Below are 15,867 nucleotides of genomic sequence, written 5' to 3' on the forward strand. Positions count from 1 at the left end.
TCCAAAGTCCCTTTGGACTAATTTCCTGCATCCATCATCCAGGGCATTGCTTTTGGACCAGCTGCAATACCCAGACTAGATTCCTAGACTTCCAGGTACCCCATCTTTCTTGCTCTCAGTTTGGAGATTCCAGTCCCTGTACCTAGAACAGAAAATGAAGGAAAAATGCCAAACTCCAGCTCCATTTCTTAAGAACATATAGTCTAAGAGGGCGGGGGGAAAGAAGAGGTCCCCAAGCCTTCCCCCATTTACTACATGGTGTCACTTGCTGTGAGGGAATTCTTTACCCTCAGATGCAAATTTAGGAAAAGTCCTGAGTATTCTTGGTCAGGCTACTGACATAGCCAGCTATGTAGTCACTGGAAAAAGGCTCTTCCTAATCACTTAGTAGTCAAATAGAGAATGCCAAAGTATGTAACAATTAAGCAGGTCCTCAGCATACTCTTCACAGCTAACACCATCTTAGGTGGTCTAGGTAGGTACCAAATCCCCAAGTACAAGTATATTTTTTTAGTCCAGTTCTCCTTATCTCACTCAAGCTAGAAGTGTAGCAAGCAAATCATTGACCCAATCTCAATTCCAATTGGCACAGAAACTTTTACCTGCTCTATATTCCTGATCTAGGAATATAGATCATACCTCCTCAGGCAACCTAGTGGTCATCTGTTCCCAGGGGCTCAACATATTGGTCTCAGACTTTTGAAGGATATCCAATTGGCTTTAACCCTACTACAACTCAAAACTTCTGAACTCAAGCAATTCACCATCCTCAGCCTTGTGTCAACTTGTCTGGCACAAGTGTTAATTTAATTAGCTTTAATTTCTTCCTGGAAACAAAAGCCCATTTTAAGTTAAGGTTCTTTCAGTGGTGATGTTTGACAAGGAATTATGGAAAAGAAACAATTTCTGAAGAATTAAAACTGAGAGCCACCCAAGGGGAATTAGAAAACTACATCATGGGTATGAGTAGGCTGCAGTTCATGACCAGTCAAATATTGGGCAAAAGAAGTGGTATGAAATGTTATCACAGAGATTAAAAACAAGAAAAGAAAGTGGGTCAGTCATGTAACAAGAATGAAGAATAACTAATGGACAACCCACATCATCTTCTGATAAGCACAAAACATCAGGAAACCTAGAAGTCCTCCAGGATGTTGGGTTGACTCCCCATGGAGGACTTTCTGGATAGGAAGGATATGATTCACATAGGATAAAAGGTCATGAACGAATTGTTATCTGTAACAATGGAGGGAATATTCATATTAATGAGATCCCAAATTCATGAATATACCTCCTTTCTTCTTCCCAATGCCAATTCCTTGCCCATCAGAAACATGTATGAGGCCTAGCACAGAATTTTGTATAAGATAAATGCTTAATACATTAAAAAAATAAAGTTTTATTCATACTGGGCTTTTTTTTTTCCACAGTGTTATCACTTCTTACTACCCCTCTCGCCCAAAAACCTATAGAACCCTCCCTTGCAACAAAGAAGTAAAGCCAAGCAAAACAAATCTATACATGGTCCATGTCTAACAATGTGTGTTTCATTTCTATACATCTTTGGTCCATCACTTCTCTACTGATAGTCCAGGCAGTCCTTCCATATCGGATCTGGACGGCAGTCATCATTTCTTTGTTATGGTGGCATATTCCACGGTCTCAGCAGGAGTATGAGTTTTGGCACCAATCAGCTCTCTGGAGTTTCTGTTGGACACTGTGGCATAATGGATGTCCTCAGAATCCTCATCACTGTCCTGCTTCATGGTAGAGCCCTAGAAGCCAAGAGAAGAGAGACAACATCAATTGGATAGTAGAGATCAAGGCTAGGAGAGCTATACTGGAAAGGAAGAAACATGGACATGGTAGGGGGAGGGTGGGAAATGCATAGTCAGCATATGGGGGGAATATCCCCGATTCGTATATGGAATGTCTGAGGTAGAAAAGACCCTAGAAATTTTCTAGTATATCTCTTCATTTTATATATGAGGAAACTGTGCTCCAGAAAAGGGAAGTGATTTGGCAAGGTCACACACAAAGCTAGTGGCAGAGTAGGACTTTGGCTGCCCTGACTCCCTGTCATCATCATAAGCTCCTTGAGGGCAGGGACCGTCTTTTGTCCCTTTTTGTATCCCCAGAACTTAGCACAGTGCCTGGCATCTAGGAGTGGGGTGTGGTAGAGCTCACTGTTTTCTTTCTTTCTTGTTTTTTTTTTTTTTTTTGGTGAGGCAATTGGGGTTAAGTGACTTGCCCAGGGTCATACAGCTAGTAAGTGTTAAGTGTCTGAGGTCAGATTTGAACTCAGGTCCTCCTGAATCCAGGGCCCGTGCTCTATCCACTGCACCACCTAGCTGCCCCTAGAGCTCACTGTTAAAATTTACCAGTATTAGGGAATTCAGATCAAACCTATAACAGGGACTTCAAAATGAGTTACTATAGTTGTCATATAGAACCTTTTTTTGTTTGGAGGGCAGACCAGTTTGTGGCAGACCAGGCCCCTCTGTCCTTTGAACCCAGAAAAGAAAAAAAGGGACCCTCACGTATCCCGCAGCCCTGCCAGTTCATTTTTATAGGCCAGCAGAGAGGGCTCGCTCCTCTAACAAGTCTATCTTCTCCACAATCCCAACCAGGAAATCACTTTGAAGATCACCTCAGTTCCTAAAACCCAGTTAGGAGCCAGCTCCACCCCTCTCAATTTGGCACCAATGGCCACACCCACACTCTCCTTGGGAGGAGCTCATTACCTGCCCCAAAGGCTCTCTCACTGCCTAGTGGGCTCATCAAATTCACTGAGGAAATCATCATTGGGATTAGGGAATTCCTCTGATCTACACCCCACCCCCCCCACCCCCCCACCCCCACCCCCGTATTGGCTCTGCCTCTCCTTTGGATCCACCAATGTCGCAGAGCGGGAAAACCTGCTGCATGGGCAACAGCTTGTTTTCCATATTGATCCGCCCAGGCCAGCGCCCTGGAGAGGACACTCCAGCTACTCCTCATGGGGTAGATACAACACGGATGCGGCAGTTACCGGTTATAGGTCACTCAGGAGCTCCCGTATTGGACTGCACAGCCACACTGTGGCCTGTGGCTCTTCAAGGCGCTGATCCATGGTTGCCCATGACTGGTGGAGACCTACTACACTATACCCCACCCCACCCCACCCTACACCATAATACTAATGCTAATAACAATGCTTTTCAAGAGTATTTGGGGGTTTACAAGCACATCCCTCACAGGAACTATGTAAGGTAGATAGTACAAGTTTTATTCTAATTTCACAGATGAGAAAACTGAAGCTCTAAGAAGTTGTATAACCCCGATGGCTCATCCAGCCAGGATGTGGAAGAGATGGAACTAGAAGCAGGCCTCTTGGCTGTGGATCCACTGCTTTTTCCATTATAGTAACCAATCTCTAGTGACAAATACATTTTTGAAAATAAGGGATTTTTTTTTAATGCACTGATGATTTGACACAGTGTTCTGTATTTGTCCTATCTCAATTAATCGACGAACATTTATTAAGCACCTACTATGGGCCAGACATGTGCTAAGCTCTAGGACTACAATAGAAGGCAAAAGACAGTTTCTGGGGCAGCTAGGTGGCACAGTGGATAGAGCACCGGCCCTGGAGTCAGGAGTACCTGAGTTCAAATCCAGCCTCAGACACATAACACTAGCTGTGTGACCCTGGGCAAGTCACTTAACCCCAATTGCCTCACTTAAAAAAAAAAAAAGATAGTTTCTGCCCTCAATGACCTAATGATCTAATGTTTTATCTATCTCTTGCATTTAACAACATTTTCTGACTTGTAGCATCTGCTGATCTGATCCTCTCTAAATAAAGGAACCCACAGAGTAGTTGTTCCCCCTGCCTCAATTATTCACTGCATTAACAATCCACAATATCTCTGAACATTTTGGGCCTCTACCAAGTCCTCCTCTGATGATGTATCACTGTGGGATGGCAAGTGACTGACACTGGGATCTCTCAGACAATGTTAAGAAAACAGAGGTTCTGGTAGTTCCTGTTGATCTGGAAAGGTTAGAAAGGAGTATGAGCCTGAAAAAAAAATGGTGTCTACTATCCAAGGACTATCTTAACTCAGTACAGAGAAGTTCGTGGCCAAAAGGTTGTCCACTAGGTAATGAATTCTTTAGCCATGGTATCCCATGAAACAAAGATAAAATAAATACATATAGTCGAAACTAAGATTGTATGACTGGGGTTTTTGCCTTAGTATCCACTGCCTAAGGGGTATGGGAGCATGCTTCCTCTCTGAGTCCATTCTAGCACTTTCCATTTAACTCTGTTGGCTCTACATGCCATATCTTGCCTCATAGCTAAGTAACTCTGACCTTCCTCCTGTCCTCACTATATCTTCTTCCTCCCAGAGTTTGCCTTCAAGACTTTATACAATGAGGTAAACTATTTTCTATGCCCTATCAACTGCTCCACAAAGTTTCAACCTGTTTCTTAAGGAACATCTTCTGCTTCTTCCCCTCTCCTGTGGGCCTCCACATTTTTTCCTTTTTAAAAAATCCTTTATTATGTGGGACAGATATCAGAAAGAGTTTAAGGAAAGAGCTATGTTAGGAAATGTAGATGATTTTAAAACAAAAGTTATAAATCAAAATTTAATGAAAAATATAAGAGGAGTTTTAACTAGCATGGAGTAACTGGGGCTTTATATCTGATTGCCAGATATTTCTTTATATCTTTCAAGGGGTATGGGGGCATACTTTTTTCTTCCCTGGCTCTATCCTCATAGTGCCTGGACCTCTGTGGGTCTTATTGAAAAAGACACCACCTTTCTCGTCTTACAGCCATGACACCTAATCCTGATACCACCATACTTTCTTCTACATCCTCTTCTTCATGAATTGTCTGCAACACCATGCCCAATAGTTTGAAATTTCTTTTTTTGCCCCAACTCCTAACTGTGCCACAAGGGTCCAGCTATTCTCCTGTGGCCCACCTTCTGCAATGAATATGTCCACTTCTTCCAAATGATCATGGCACCAGAACCTGCCACATCCCTCTCTTGGTGGTTAGGGGGATGTTACCATGTCCAACCAAACTTCACCCAAGCGGCCCAAATTGTCTTCATTCCTTTTCTTCCTCCTCTCCTGCTCACAGCAAAACTACTCCATGAAATTACACTTCACCTTATGCTTTCCTAGCGTATTGGCTGGGCCAACACTCTTTGGTTCCTCCAAACCTGACAACATTGTTCCAGTTACCATAATTCCTAGTTATAGCTCTGCATATAAGTTCATAACTTTATAAAACTGAACATGTAGTTTCTCATTTCAAGCACAATCATTATGATCTATGACATAAATTCTTCCCCTATCTATTTTGAGAGATCTTCTGGACTAGGACAAATCTGCCCATCTGTGCTCTTGGGAGCAAGGAGAGAGAATTTCCTGTCTAGAGGCAAGAGAATGACTTCCTGGTAGACAGTCTGATTTCTATTTTGCCCTTGAGCAATGTATGTCATAGTATAAAGTGCATAGGACTGGGGTTTGGAAGGCTGGACTGGAGTCCCCACTTGGTCACTAACTCATGGTGTGACGTTGGTCAAGTCTCTGGACCCCTGGGGACCTTAGGTTCTTCTCTTTCAAAATGAGTGAGTTGTGGGGCAGCTAGGTGGCACAGTGGTTAAAGCACTGGCCCTGGATTCAGGAGGACCTGAGTTCAAATCCAGTCTCAGACACTTGACACTTACTAGCTGTGTGACCCTGGGCAAGTCACTTAACACTCATTGCCCTGCCAAAAAAAACCCCAAAACAAACAAAAAGCCAAAATGAGTGAGTTGAACTAAGTAATCTGTTCCTTTCCAGCTCTCAGTTATAGGACTTAGAACCTGCTTATATGGAAAGTAATAAAAACTCCATCCAGACCACAGCACAGGGCTGTGGTTTGGGTCAGATGAGATACCACAGGTGAAATTTATGAAGCCCTCTATAGGTACATACACATAAAGGATAAGTAGTCTTACTCACCTTTGACTTCTTTTGTTGGGTCTCAGAGTCATCACCTGCCAAAAGAGACACTCTTAGAGGAGTGAACCCCTTACATGGAAGTTAACAGGGGGATACTGCCCCAGTTGCCCAGCTCTGCTCTGCTCTACTCACAGCTTGAGGCTTATGTTCCTTTTCTCCATTCCTTATCCTCCTTCCTGCTCCCCCAAAACAATTCAAAATGTAGCCTTTATGAGTTCCAATCCCATTCTAGCATTTGAAATGGCTAGTTACTGGAGGATTTAAGAGGAATCACTTGGGAAAGATTCCAGGTATATGTATTTGTGCATGTCTGTGTATAAGATACTTAGCCTGGCATTCAAAGCTCTATGGAAACTGATTCCACTCAATCTTCCTAGACTCATCTCCTATTGTTCCCCTTAAGTTACTCCATGTTCCAGCCAAACTGTACTCTCTCCTCTCTCGATGCCTTTGCTCATGCTATCCTCTGTGACTGAAATAGCATCCACCAGCCCCAGCCTCATCTCCATTCATTGTGGTCTCTCTCTTGTTTTGAGCCCCAAGTTAAGCATCATGTCCTCATCAGCTTCCTCACCTCTTGAGTCCAAGTGAAAGTGATCCCTCCTTCCTCACCCTTCTCATAGCATGACTGGATCAGTTTTGTACTATATTACTCTCTCAAAAAACAGTTAGTCATGTGCAATTCTCCCTCACCCCTGCCCCTTTATTTTGTAAGTTCCTCAAGAGCAGTGCCTGGGTCACATCTATTTTTGTGTCCCCCAGTAACTAACAATGTCTTGTTCACAGTATGCATTTAACAAATCATTGTTAAAATAAATTGAATTGAATGGAGAATTCAGTTGAATTATAGACAATAACATGGATAAAAGGGGAAGGAGAAATATTCATCTCCAAGTATTCATTCATTCATGCAAGGTACATTTGCTGAACACCTACTATGTACAAGACCTTTTTTGCTAAGAGGATAGGGGAGGGAGTTACAAAGATGAATAAAACAAAGTCCCTGCCCCCAAGAAGTTCATGATCATTCATAGAATGAGTTGTATCATAGAGGAGAGAAATAGAAGGGGATCAGTCAGTAAACTGGTACCACAGTGTTTGAAAGTTATGTAGAGCCCTGAATTCTCTTAGCTCTTGAACAATGTTAGGGAGGTGTGAGATCTGGGAGACTGGGGACAGAGATGGGATGTATAAAATGGTTAAGATACCCCATTTCTCACCTTTCCCTGCTTTCTGGGAGATCCTCCTGGTACAAATGATGCCCACAACAAGGAGCACCAATAGGAACAAACAAGACAGGACCACACCCAAAACGACAAATTTCTTCTCTGTGGAACTTAGGGGAAGAGAGAGACATGTTAGATAGGAGAGAAAGTGGGTGGGCTGGGGAAGAAGGAAACCACCCAGGACCGATCTGCTATGTAGCTAACATAAGATGGAGGGCATTTTGACAGTAAAGGTATCCTAGCACCTCAGAGGGTTTTGAGTCTTAGGACTCAGAAAGAGGACAATTTAGCAGCGGCACTTTAAGCCAAATATCAGGCTGCCAAATAATATGTAATCACCAGTTTCCTCCCCATATTTGAAAATGTGGTAAAATAATGGGTAGAATTAAATGTTATACTGATTGATTGGACTAAGAGGTTAATTTGGATACTCTCTAATCCTCTGTAACACTTTTCACATTTATAGGTTCATAGGATATCTGGAAAGCACCTTAGTGATAGCCTTGTCTAATACCCCCAGTTTTTATATGAGGAAACTGAGGTTGCATAACAAATTACTTAAAGTGTTAAGTCTAGGTTAGCTCCTCTGTAAGGTATAAGACCTTGCATTTAATCTTGCTTATAGTTTTTCCCATCTAGAAAATGAGAACAAAGAAATCTATAACACTTGCCCTTGACGAGGTGGTGCAGTAAATAAAACGCCAGACCTGGGATTAGAAAGACCTGAATTAAAATCCAGCTGTAAACACTTACTAACTGTGTAACCCTGGGCAAATCACTTAAGCTCTGTTTGCCTCAGTTTCCTCATCTGTAAAATAGAGATAATAATAGCATTTGCCTCCTAGTGTTTTTGTAAGGATCAGATGAGATGGTAACTGTAAAGGTCTTAGGAAGTGGTGGCCTATTATTATTATTATTATTAGTAGTAGTAGTATTGATTATTATTATTTAACAAAAGCACTGGCCTGAGGGGCAAGAGATCTAGGTTCTGAAACTGTTGGGTTTTTTCCCCATTAACTACTAGATACTAGGTAGCAACTTGGTAAGGTATCAGACCTTGGATTTAAGCTTGTTCTTACTTTTGCCCATCTAGAAAATCATAATGAAATCTATATATAACACTTACCTCTCCCCAGGTGGTGCAATGGATGAAGTGCTAGACCTAAAGTTAGAAGACCTGAGTTAAAATCCAGCCTCAGACACTTACTAGCTGTGTGACCCTGGGCAAGTCACTTCACCTTTGTCTACCTAAATTTCCCAATCTTTACAACAGAGATAATAGCACTTACCTGCGGGGTTGTTGTGAGAATCAAATGAGATAACATTGATAATAGCTATTATTATTATTATTATTTATTGTCCTCTCTAGACACTTTTTCCTCATAGTAATTAACTGGAATGCTCAAGGAATGTTAAGCTCTTGGATTTCAATGAAGTTTGTTTAGCCAGGGTTTAACAGGAGCCCAATTCTATAAAAAGATCATGAACTTTAGAGATTTTAGGCATGATATAACCCAACTCCCTCATTTTACAGATGAGGAAATTGAGCCCCAGAAGGAGGTAAATGCTGAAAGGGCTACATATCTCAGAAATTAAAAGAACCTGGAACAATATTCCCAGGAGTAGAGAGGGCTTTAGATCTGCTCTCCTGGATCCTATGATTTAGAGCTAGATAAGGCCTTATATGTCATTAAATCTAACACTTTTATTTTACAAATGGGAAACTGAGGCTGAAAGAGGAAAATGATTTCCCTATGTTCAGACAGTAAATAATAAAGCAATGCTGAAATTAAAATCCAGGTCTTTTCTTGAATGCTATGATCTTAAAAGATTCTAGGGGTTTTCCATCCCATAGGGCTATGTTGATGTGGTTCTGATTTAGCAGTTTGAAAATCCTTGGGAATTCAAGATGATGGTCCAAGAAGTTAGTGCTAACATTTTTTAAATGGTCCCTGTATCAGTAAATAATTTCAGATTATGAATAGTATGTTACATTACTATTGGGGTTCACAACACATCTTTTTGTTGTTGAAAGGGGTTAACAGAACAAAAAAAAGTTGGGAACCACTGAGGTAGACAGATAAAGGATAGTAGGAGGACACTGAGTGCCAGGTAGGCACAAAATAGAGTAATTTCTAAAGGCAAAATTGTGAAGTACAGAAAATTTGCTGTCAGAAACTCTATATCTCTTCTCCTTGTAATTTACACTACCTTGTAATTTCTATTAACTTAACATTTGCTAAGCTCTGGCATCTTCAAGTTGGGTAGACATCAAACCTCCTTGGGACAAGTAGGTAGTGTAGGGGCTCTCTGGCTTGGCCAAGAGAGAAGCTTTTTTGTCCCAGGTGGTTAAATAGTGACCAGCCTCTCAGCTCAGCTGACCCTGGTCTGTCTGTAATATCTCTCAAGATCAGGAAGCATGATATGCACATGGTTTGGAGCGGAAATGAGGAGGGGAACTTTGTACTTCAAACCATCCACAGTGGACAATGGGCTAGGGGCAAAGGTCATCAGATCTTAGGCTATGATAAGCTTATATTTGAGAGGAAAAACATAAAGTGAAGTTATCCTAGGTCTTCAGAAGCCTGGGGCTCCCCATGGAAAAGGTCAGTGAATCTTGGAACAGGCCAGTGCACACTAGAGTTTAGAGAACTGTAACACATAGACTTCTGGGACAGATAAGGGAGTTTTGGAAAAGTAGAGGTACCTGTTGGTGGCCTCATTGTTGGAAGTGACCTCTGTGGTAGCTTGTTTCTCTTTCATGGGGCTCTGTGTTTGAGCTGTAAGAGAAGAAGTAGAAAAAAGTGTACTTGCCACTTCTTGATTCTACCCAGGAGCTGCCAGCACAGGAATGCTGGCCCTGTAAGGAAATGGTACTTTAAAAAGTACAGTGCTAAGGCGGGGGGGGGGGGGGGGGCAGCTAGGTGGCACAGTAGATAAAGCACCTGCCCTGGATTCAGGAGGACCCGAGTTCAAATCCAGCCTCAGACACTTGACACTAGCTGTGCCACCCTGGGCAAGTCACTTAACCCTCATTGTCCTGCAAAAAAAAAAAAGGACAATGCTTTGTGTAAATATAACCTATGCTATATCTTTTGGTGCTGTGTCAGATATTATTCATTATATTATCTCCAGTATTCTATCCTATTATTCCTTCTGAGACACCTCAGGAGTCCTTCCTCTGCCAGGCTATTGGCAGCATGGTACAGGGTATCATTTAGGCCATTCTTTCCTCAGGAGATGGACAAAGACATGAAGAAAGGACATGAAGACAAAACTGCAACTTCTCCTCTAGCTCCAGGTGTGCCATTGAGGCCTCCTATCTAGAAAGAGTCCAGAGACCATAGGAATAAAAGGAGCAAAGCAAATTTGTGTCTGCTTACAGTTATTTGTGGGTGAGAGTATGCACATATGTACATATGTGTGAATGAGTGTCTGTCCATGTATGTGCATGTGAGACCCTGGTTCTCCTTGAGCTTCAGGGGTAGCTTCTTACCAGACTTGGGAAAAGGTAATTTACCTTCTCCAGAGACAAGAGACCTAACAGAGGCAGCCAGGTGGTACAATGGGTAGAGTATGGGGCCTGGAGCCTCAGACACTTATTAGCTGTGGCAGGTCACTTAAACTCTGGGTTGAGTGACTTTGCATTATAACATCTAATAACTTTCCCTCAATCCTCATTCTCTTTGACCTCTCTGCAGCCTTTGACAGTTGTGATCAACCTCTTCTCCTCAATATTCTCTCTTCTCTCCAGGTTTTCATGACCTTGCTCTCTCCTTGCCCTCCTCCTGCCTATCTGACTATTCTATCTCAATCTCCTTTGCTGGATCCTCATCATGCCTTCTTACCCTAAAGGTCCTCTTCTCTTCCTCTATCCTACTTAACTTGGTAGTCTCATCAGCTTCCATGAATTAAATAATTTTCTATATATATTTTTAAATAACTTTTTTTTTGGGGGGGGAGGTCATGAGGGTTAAGTGACTTGCCCAGGGTCACACAGCTGGTAAGTGTCAAGTGTCTGAGCTCAGATTTGAACTCAGGTCCTCCTGACTCCAGGGCCGGTGCTTTATCCACTTCGCCACCTAGCTGCTCCAAATCATTTTATTTATGCTATTGATTCTCAAATTTATCTATCTTACCTTAACCTCTAGTCTCCCATCTCCTATCGCCTTTCAGACATCTCCAATTGGATGTCCAAGAAACATCTTAAACTCAGCATGTCCCAAACTGAACTCATCATCTTTCCTCCTAAACTCCTTCCACCTCCAAATTTCCCTGTTACTAACTGAAGCAACATAATCCTTTCAGCCTTCCAAGCTCAGTCATTCTTGAATCCCATATCCAATCTATTGCTAAGGCCTGTTGATTGTGTCACCTTTGCAATGTTTCTCAAATGTGATCCCTTTTCTCCTCTAATACTGCCACCATCTTGGTAGAGGCCCTCATTTGCTTACACGTTGGTTACTGAAATAGCCTCCTGGTGGATCTGCCTGCTTCTTCTCTTTACCATTCCAATCCATCCTCCATTCAGCTATTAAACACAGATCCAACTATATCACCTCTCTCCTCAGTAAACTCTAGTTGCTCCCTAATGCTTCCAGGAGCAAATACAAAATTCTTAGATTGGCCACCTAGCCCCCGAATCACCTTTCTAGTGTTAAGGGCTAAAATTCTAGCTAAACTGTCTAAAATATCTAATGAGTGGTCGCCAATAAATTATAAGCTTTAGCAAGAGTTAGACTTTTAAGCGTTTATTAAGGAGAATAAGAATTTGGTAAAGAGAGAGAGAAAGGCCTAGATTCCTATCTATTAAAGGGAGAGCACATTTCTAGCTCCGCTCTCCACCAGAGTCCAAAGGAAAGAGCGTGAGACCGAGAGCGAGCGCCATTCTCTTCCTTCCTCCTCCCACTGGCCCACGTCACTTCCTGACACCAAAGAAAAGACTCCTGGTCTTGCCCTCAAAGATCTTCGCTTCATGGGCAGAACTCTTCTACAGTAAGTATCCAGCAGGTGGCGTTATTCCAATCGTTACACTAGTCTTCTTATACCTTTCATCCCAACAGATGCTCTTAGATCCAATGAAACTGGACTCCTTTATTTTCCTCAAAGTACTCTATCTCTTGGCTACAGGATTTTTTCTCTGGCTGTCCCCCATTCCTGAAATGCTCTTCCTTGTTATTTCTGCTTCCTGCCTTCTCTGACTTCCTTCAAACCCCAACCAAAATCCCACCTTCTACGGTCAGCCTTCCCCAACTCTGCTTAATTCTAGTGCATATCATATAGACTGTTAATTACTCCCTTCTATTAATTATTTCCTATTTATCCTTTATATAGCTTGTCTGTACATATTTGTTTGCTTTTTGTCTCAATCATTAGATTGTTAGCTCCTTGAGGATAGGGACTATCTTTTGCCTCTTTTTGTATCTGCAGCACTTAGTGTTCAACACAATAGTAGGGACTTGGCAAATAGTAGGAGCTTAATAAATGTTTATTGACTAACTATGTGCCTGAGTTTATTCACCTGTAAAATAGGGATAATGATAACATATACCAGGGGCAGCTAGGTGGTGCAGTGGATAAAGCACTGGCCCTGGATTCGGGAGGACCTGAGTTCAAATCCAGCCTCAGACACTTGACATTTACTAGCTGTGTTACCCTGGGCAAGTCACTTAACCCTCATTGCCCTGCAAAAAACCATAGATAGATAGATAGATAGATAGATAAATGAATGAATAAATGAACAAATAAATAAATATGTGAATGAATAAATAAATAAATAGATAAACAAATAAACAAACAAATGAATGAATGCATGAACAAACAAATTAATGAATTAATAAACAAACAAACAAAAAATAAATAAATAAATAATTGAATGAATGAGTAAATAAATAATAACATATACCTCCCAGGTATGTGATTTTTAAGATTGTTGTGAGAATGGAATGAGATAATATTTTTTAAATATTGAACACAATGCCTAGCACAGACTAAGTACTCAATAAATGTTTATTCTTTGTTCTTAACTCAGCTTAGAGCAAGGGTTCTTAACTTGGTGTCCATTGACTCCCAAGGGGTCCATGGATAGATCTCACGTGAATTTGGATGCAGAGAAAAAACACATATTGATCTTCACTAACCTCCTACTGAAGTTCGACATTCCCTTCACTTACTTAAAAGCATTATTCTGAAGAGGGATCCATATGCTTCACCAGACTGCCAGAAAGGTCCGTGATACAGAGAAGATCAAGAACCCTTGACTAAAGAATGAGTGTGGAGAGTGGGGAAGAGCAGAGGGGAATGAAGGAGGAGAGAAAAAGGAAGGACAAGAAAGGATGAAGGGCTGTATAGAGATCCTTGATGAGGAGATCCACTGTCCCCTTGGAAGGGCCTTCACTTAAGCATGTGATTAACAAATGTTGGTTGAATTGAACAGGCTCTAGCTGGAAGGGACTTACCTGGGGACACCACCAGGTGGAATCTCCTGAGGACATCTTTTCCCCACTTAGGAGGTACTTCACAGATCCCACACTCGTAGACACCTGAGTCAGTTACTCTGAGTCCAGACATCATGATAGTGATGATGCCACTATTGCTGTCGTAAGAGGAGAAGTATTCTTTGCCTGATACTGAAAATTTGGACTCTGTTTCTAAGAGTAGTGGTACACCGCAGTGCTCTCCATTCTCTTGTTTTTTACACCATGTCAAAGATCTCTTGTCATGTTCCTGGGGTTTGTAGGAGCAGTTCACACTAAATGTCTCCCCCTCCAGTAGTCTGTGCTCTTCCTTAGTTGGAACTTCTCCTCCCCTGGGGCCTGGGGAGATCTGCGTCATCTCCTGGATTTGGAGCTCAGTCTGCCTCCTCCCTGGCTTGTCTGGGGGATAAGAGGATGAGGGGGAGCCTGGTCTCCTCAGAGAACAGCCCCCTCTGCCCTCCCACAGACAGAATAAGCCCTAAAGAAGCAGTTTAGTGAATCTCCCTCCTATCCCAGCCCCTAAATACCCCATGGTGTCCAGTCCTTCCCCTGACCTCCCTCTTCTCTCCCATCCCTCTCCTATTTCTCATTACCATTCACCCTCCCTTAACCCTCTCCTCCTCATACTCAGTTCCACTCTCACCCCACTCCTAGTCCCCTGTTCCACCTGAGTTCCCAGGTGACAGCAGCAGCAACAGCAGCAGCAGCAGCAGCATCTGTGGGATGTCTGGGGCCATGGTGTTCTTCTCTTGATACTCAGAGGGAGACAACACAGGAAGCTGCCAACCCTCAGTCGCTGGCCCCCGGGGAGAGAGTAGGAGGGGCAGGGCCCTGACTCTGTTCTTCCTCCCTCTTAGCCTCTATGAGGGGAGAAGAACTAAAAGTGGAGCACAGAGGGAAGCACCCTGAGGGGGGAAGTGGAGGGCAGTAGAAGGATCCAGGGCTCAGAGCTCAGAGCAGAAGGGCAGGGGAGGCTTTCCACAATAGTTCTCACCCACTCAAATTTTCACTAAACAAATCTGACTTTTCCACATAACCACACTAAGGGAACTGCTAGTAGAGGTTGTACCGCCCCCTCCCCCGCCCCCCCCCCTCTAAATTTTAGAAATGAAAATGTCACTTGTCAGAGCTCTGAGCCCTGAGGCAGCACCAGGGTCCCTCTCACTGAACTGATGCCCTAAGAGGATATGACTGCTGTTTGCATTTCTTAGTCCATAAGCTTTTTCTTCTCATACCACAATATCCTCAATATGTGTACACACATTATGCTGGGGGAAAGTTATCTAGTTTGGACTGATGTGTTACTTCATACCATTAGTAATAGTCTGGGGGGATGAGAGAGGGGCCAAGGAGCTCCTTCTCACCACCACCTTCCCTTTTTTCTCTGAGTTTCTTCCTATGCCTGAGAAGCACCAAAGATGCACTGAGACCCCCCTATTTCTTTTCTAGAATGTAGAGAAAGCTGAGACTTTGAAAGTTATCAATGTGACTACCTCATTTGCTAACTAAGGAGGGCAAGACCTAGAAAGGATAAATTACTTACCCACAATAATATAAATAGAACTCTTCCCCCTGCTATTTTCAGGTCCTCACCCAGCCTGGTCCATCTAGTCTCAAGGGAGAGATTTTCCTGAGGGAGGTAGGCAAGAAGGAACAGATGAGTATAGAATGGGTAATTCCAGGAAATGGTTAAGGGTGCTCCCCTGGTCCCCCAGGTTATTTAAGGGAGTAGGGGATAAAGCTAGGACTTCCTCTTAAGGGTTCTGTGTGTTCATAGAATATAAAATGTGTGTGAGAAGTATAGGTTTGGACTCACTCTACCTGAGTTTAGATTCTAGCCCTGATCTTTTCCTACCTACATAAATTTGGGTATATCAATTAATCTCTTTAGGTCTCATTTTCCTTATCTATGAAGTAGTTGGTTTTCCCCAATGTTTCCCTCTGGATGACTGGTGATCTCACAGTGGTCCTCTGGTCAGGCATGGGGTTTGGCTCTTTAGCACTGCTGCCACACAGTTCTTAACAGACAATTGATTAGTGGTCTTGGATTGAAATGATCCTATTGACTCCCACACTTTAAATGGATAAGAAACCCAGCTTGATGGGTTGGAGCTGTTGTATGGAATGTATGTGCCTAATGAATCACCATTAGTAAA

General features: G+C 42.6%; 1 protein-coding gene across 1 annotated transcript; it reads right to left on the bottom strand.

Moving 5' to 3' along the window:
• Nucleotides 1-1,450: 1,450 nt before the first annotated feature.
• Nucleotides 1,451-14,161, bottom strand: LOC122725475 (trem-like transcript 4 protein). Its single transcript, XM_043962594.1, has 6 exons — nt 13,694-14,161; nt 9,943-10,015; nt 8,362-8,397; nt 7,230-7,345; nt 6,010-6,044; nt 1,451-1,775 (listed from the first exon to the last, which is right to left on the bottom strand). Exons 1-6 carry the CDS (start codon nt 14,067-14,069, stop codon nt 1,629-1,631), a joined length of 783 nt encoding a protein of 260 aa, XP_043818529.1. The 5' UTR covers nt 14,070-14,161; the 3' UTR covers nt 1,451-1,628.
• Nucleotides 14,162-15,867: the final 1,706 nt, after the last annotated feature.

This window comes from Dromiciops gliroides, chromosome 4 (genome assembly GCF_019393635.1).
Source record: "Dromiciops gliroides isolate mDroGli1 chromosome 4, mDroGli1.pri, whole genome shotgun sequence".
Lineage (NCBI taxonomy): Eukaryota > Metazoa > Chordata > Mammalia > Microbiotheria > Microbiotheriidae > Dromiciops > Dromiciops gliroides.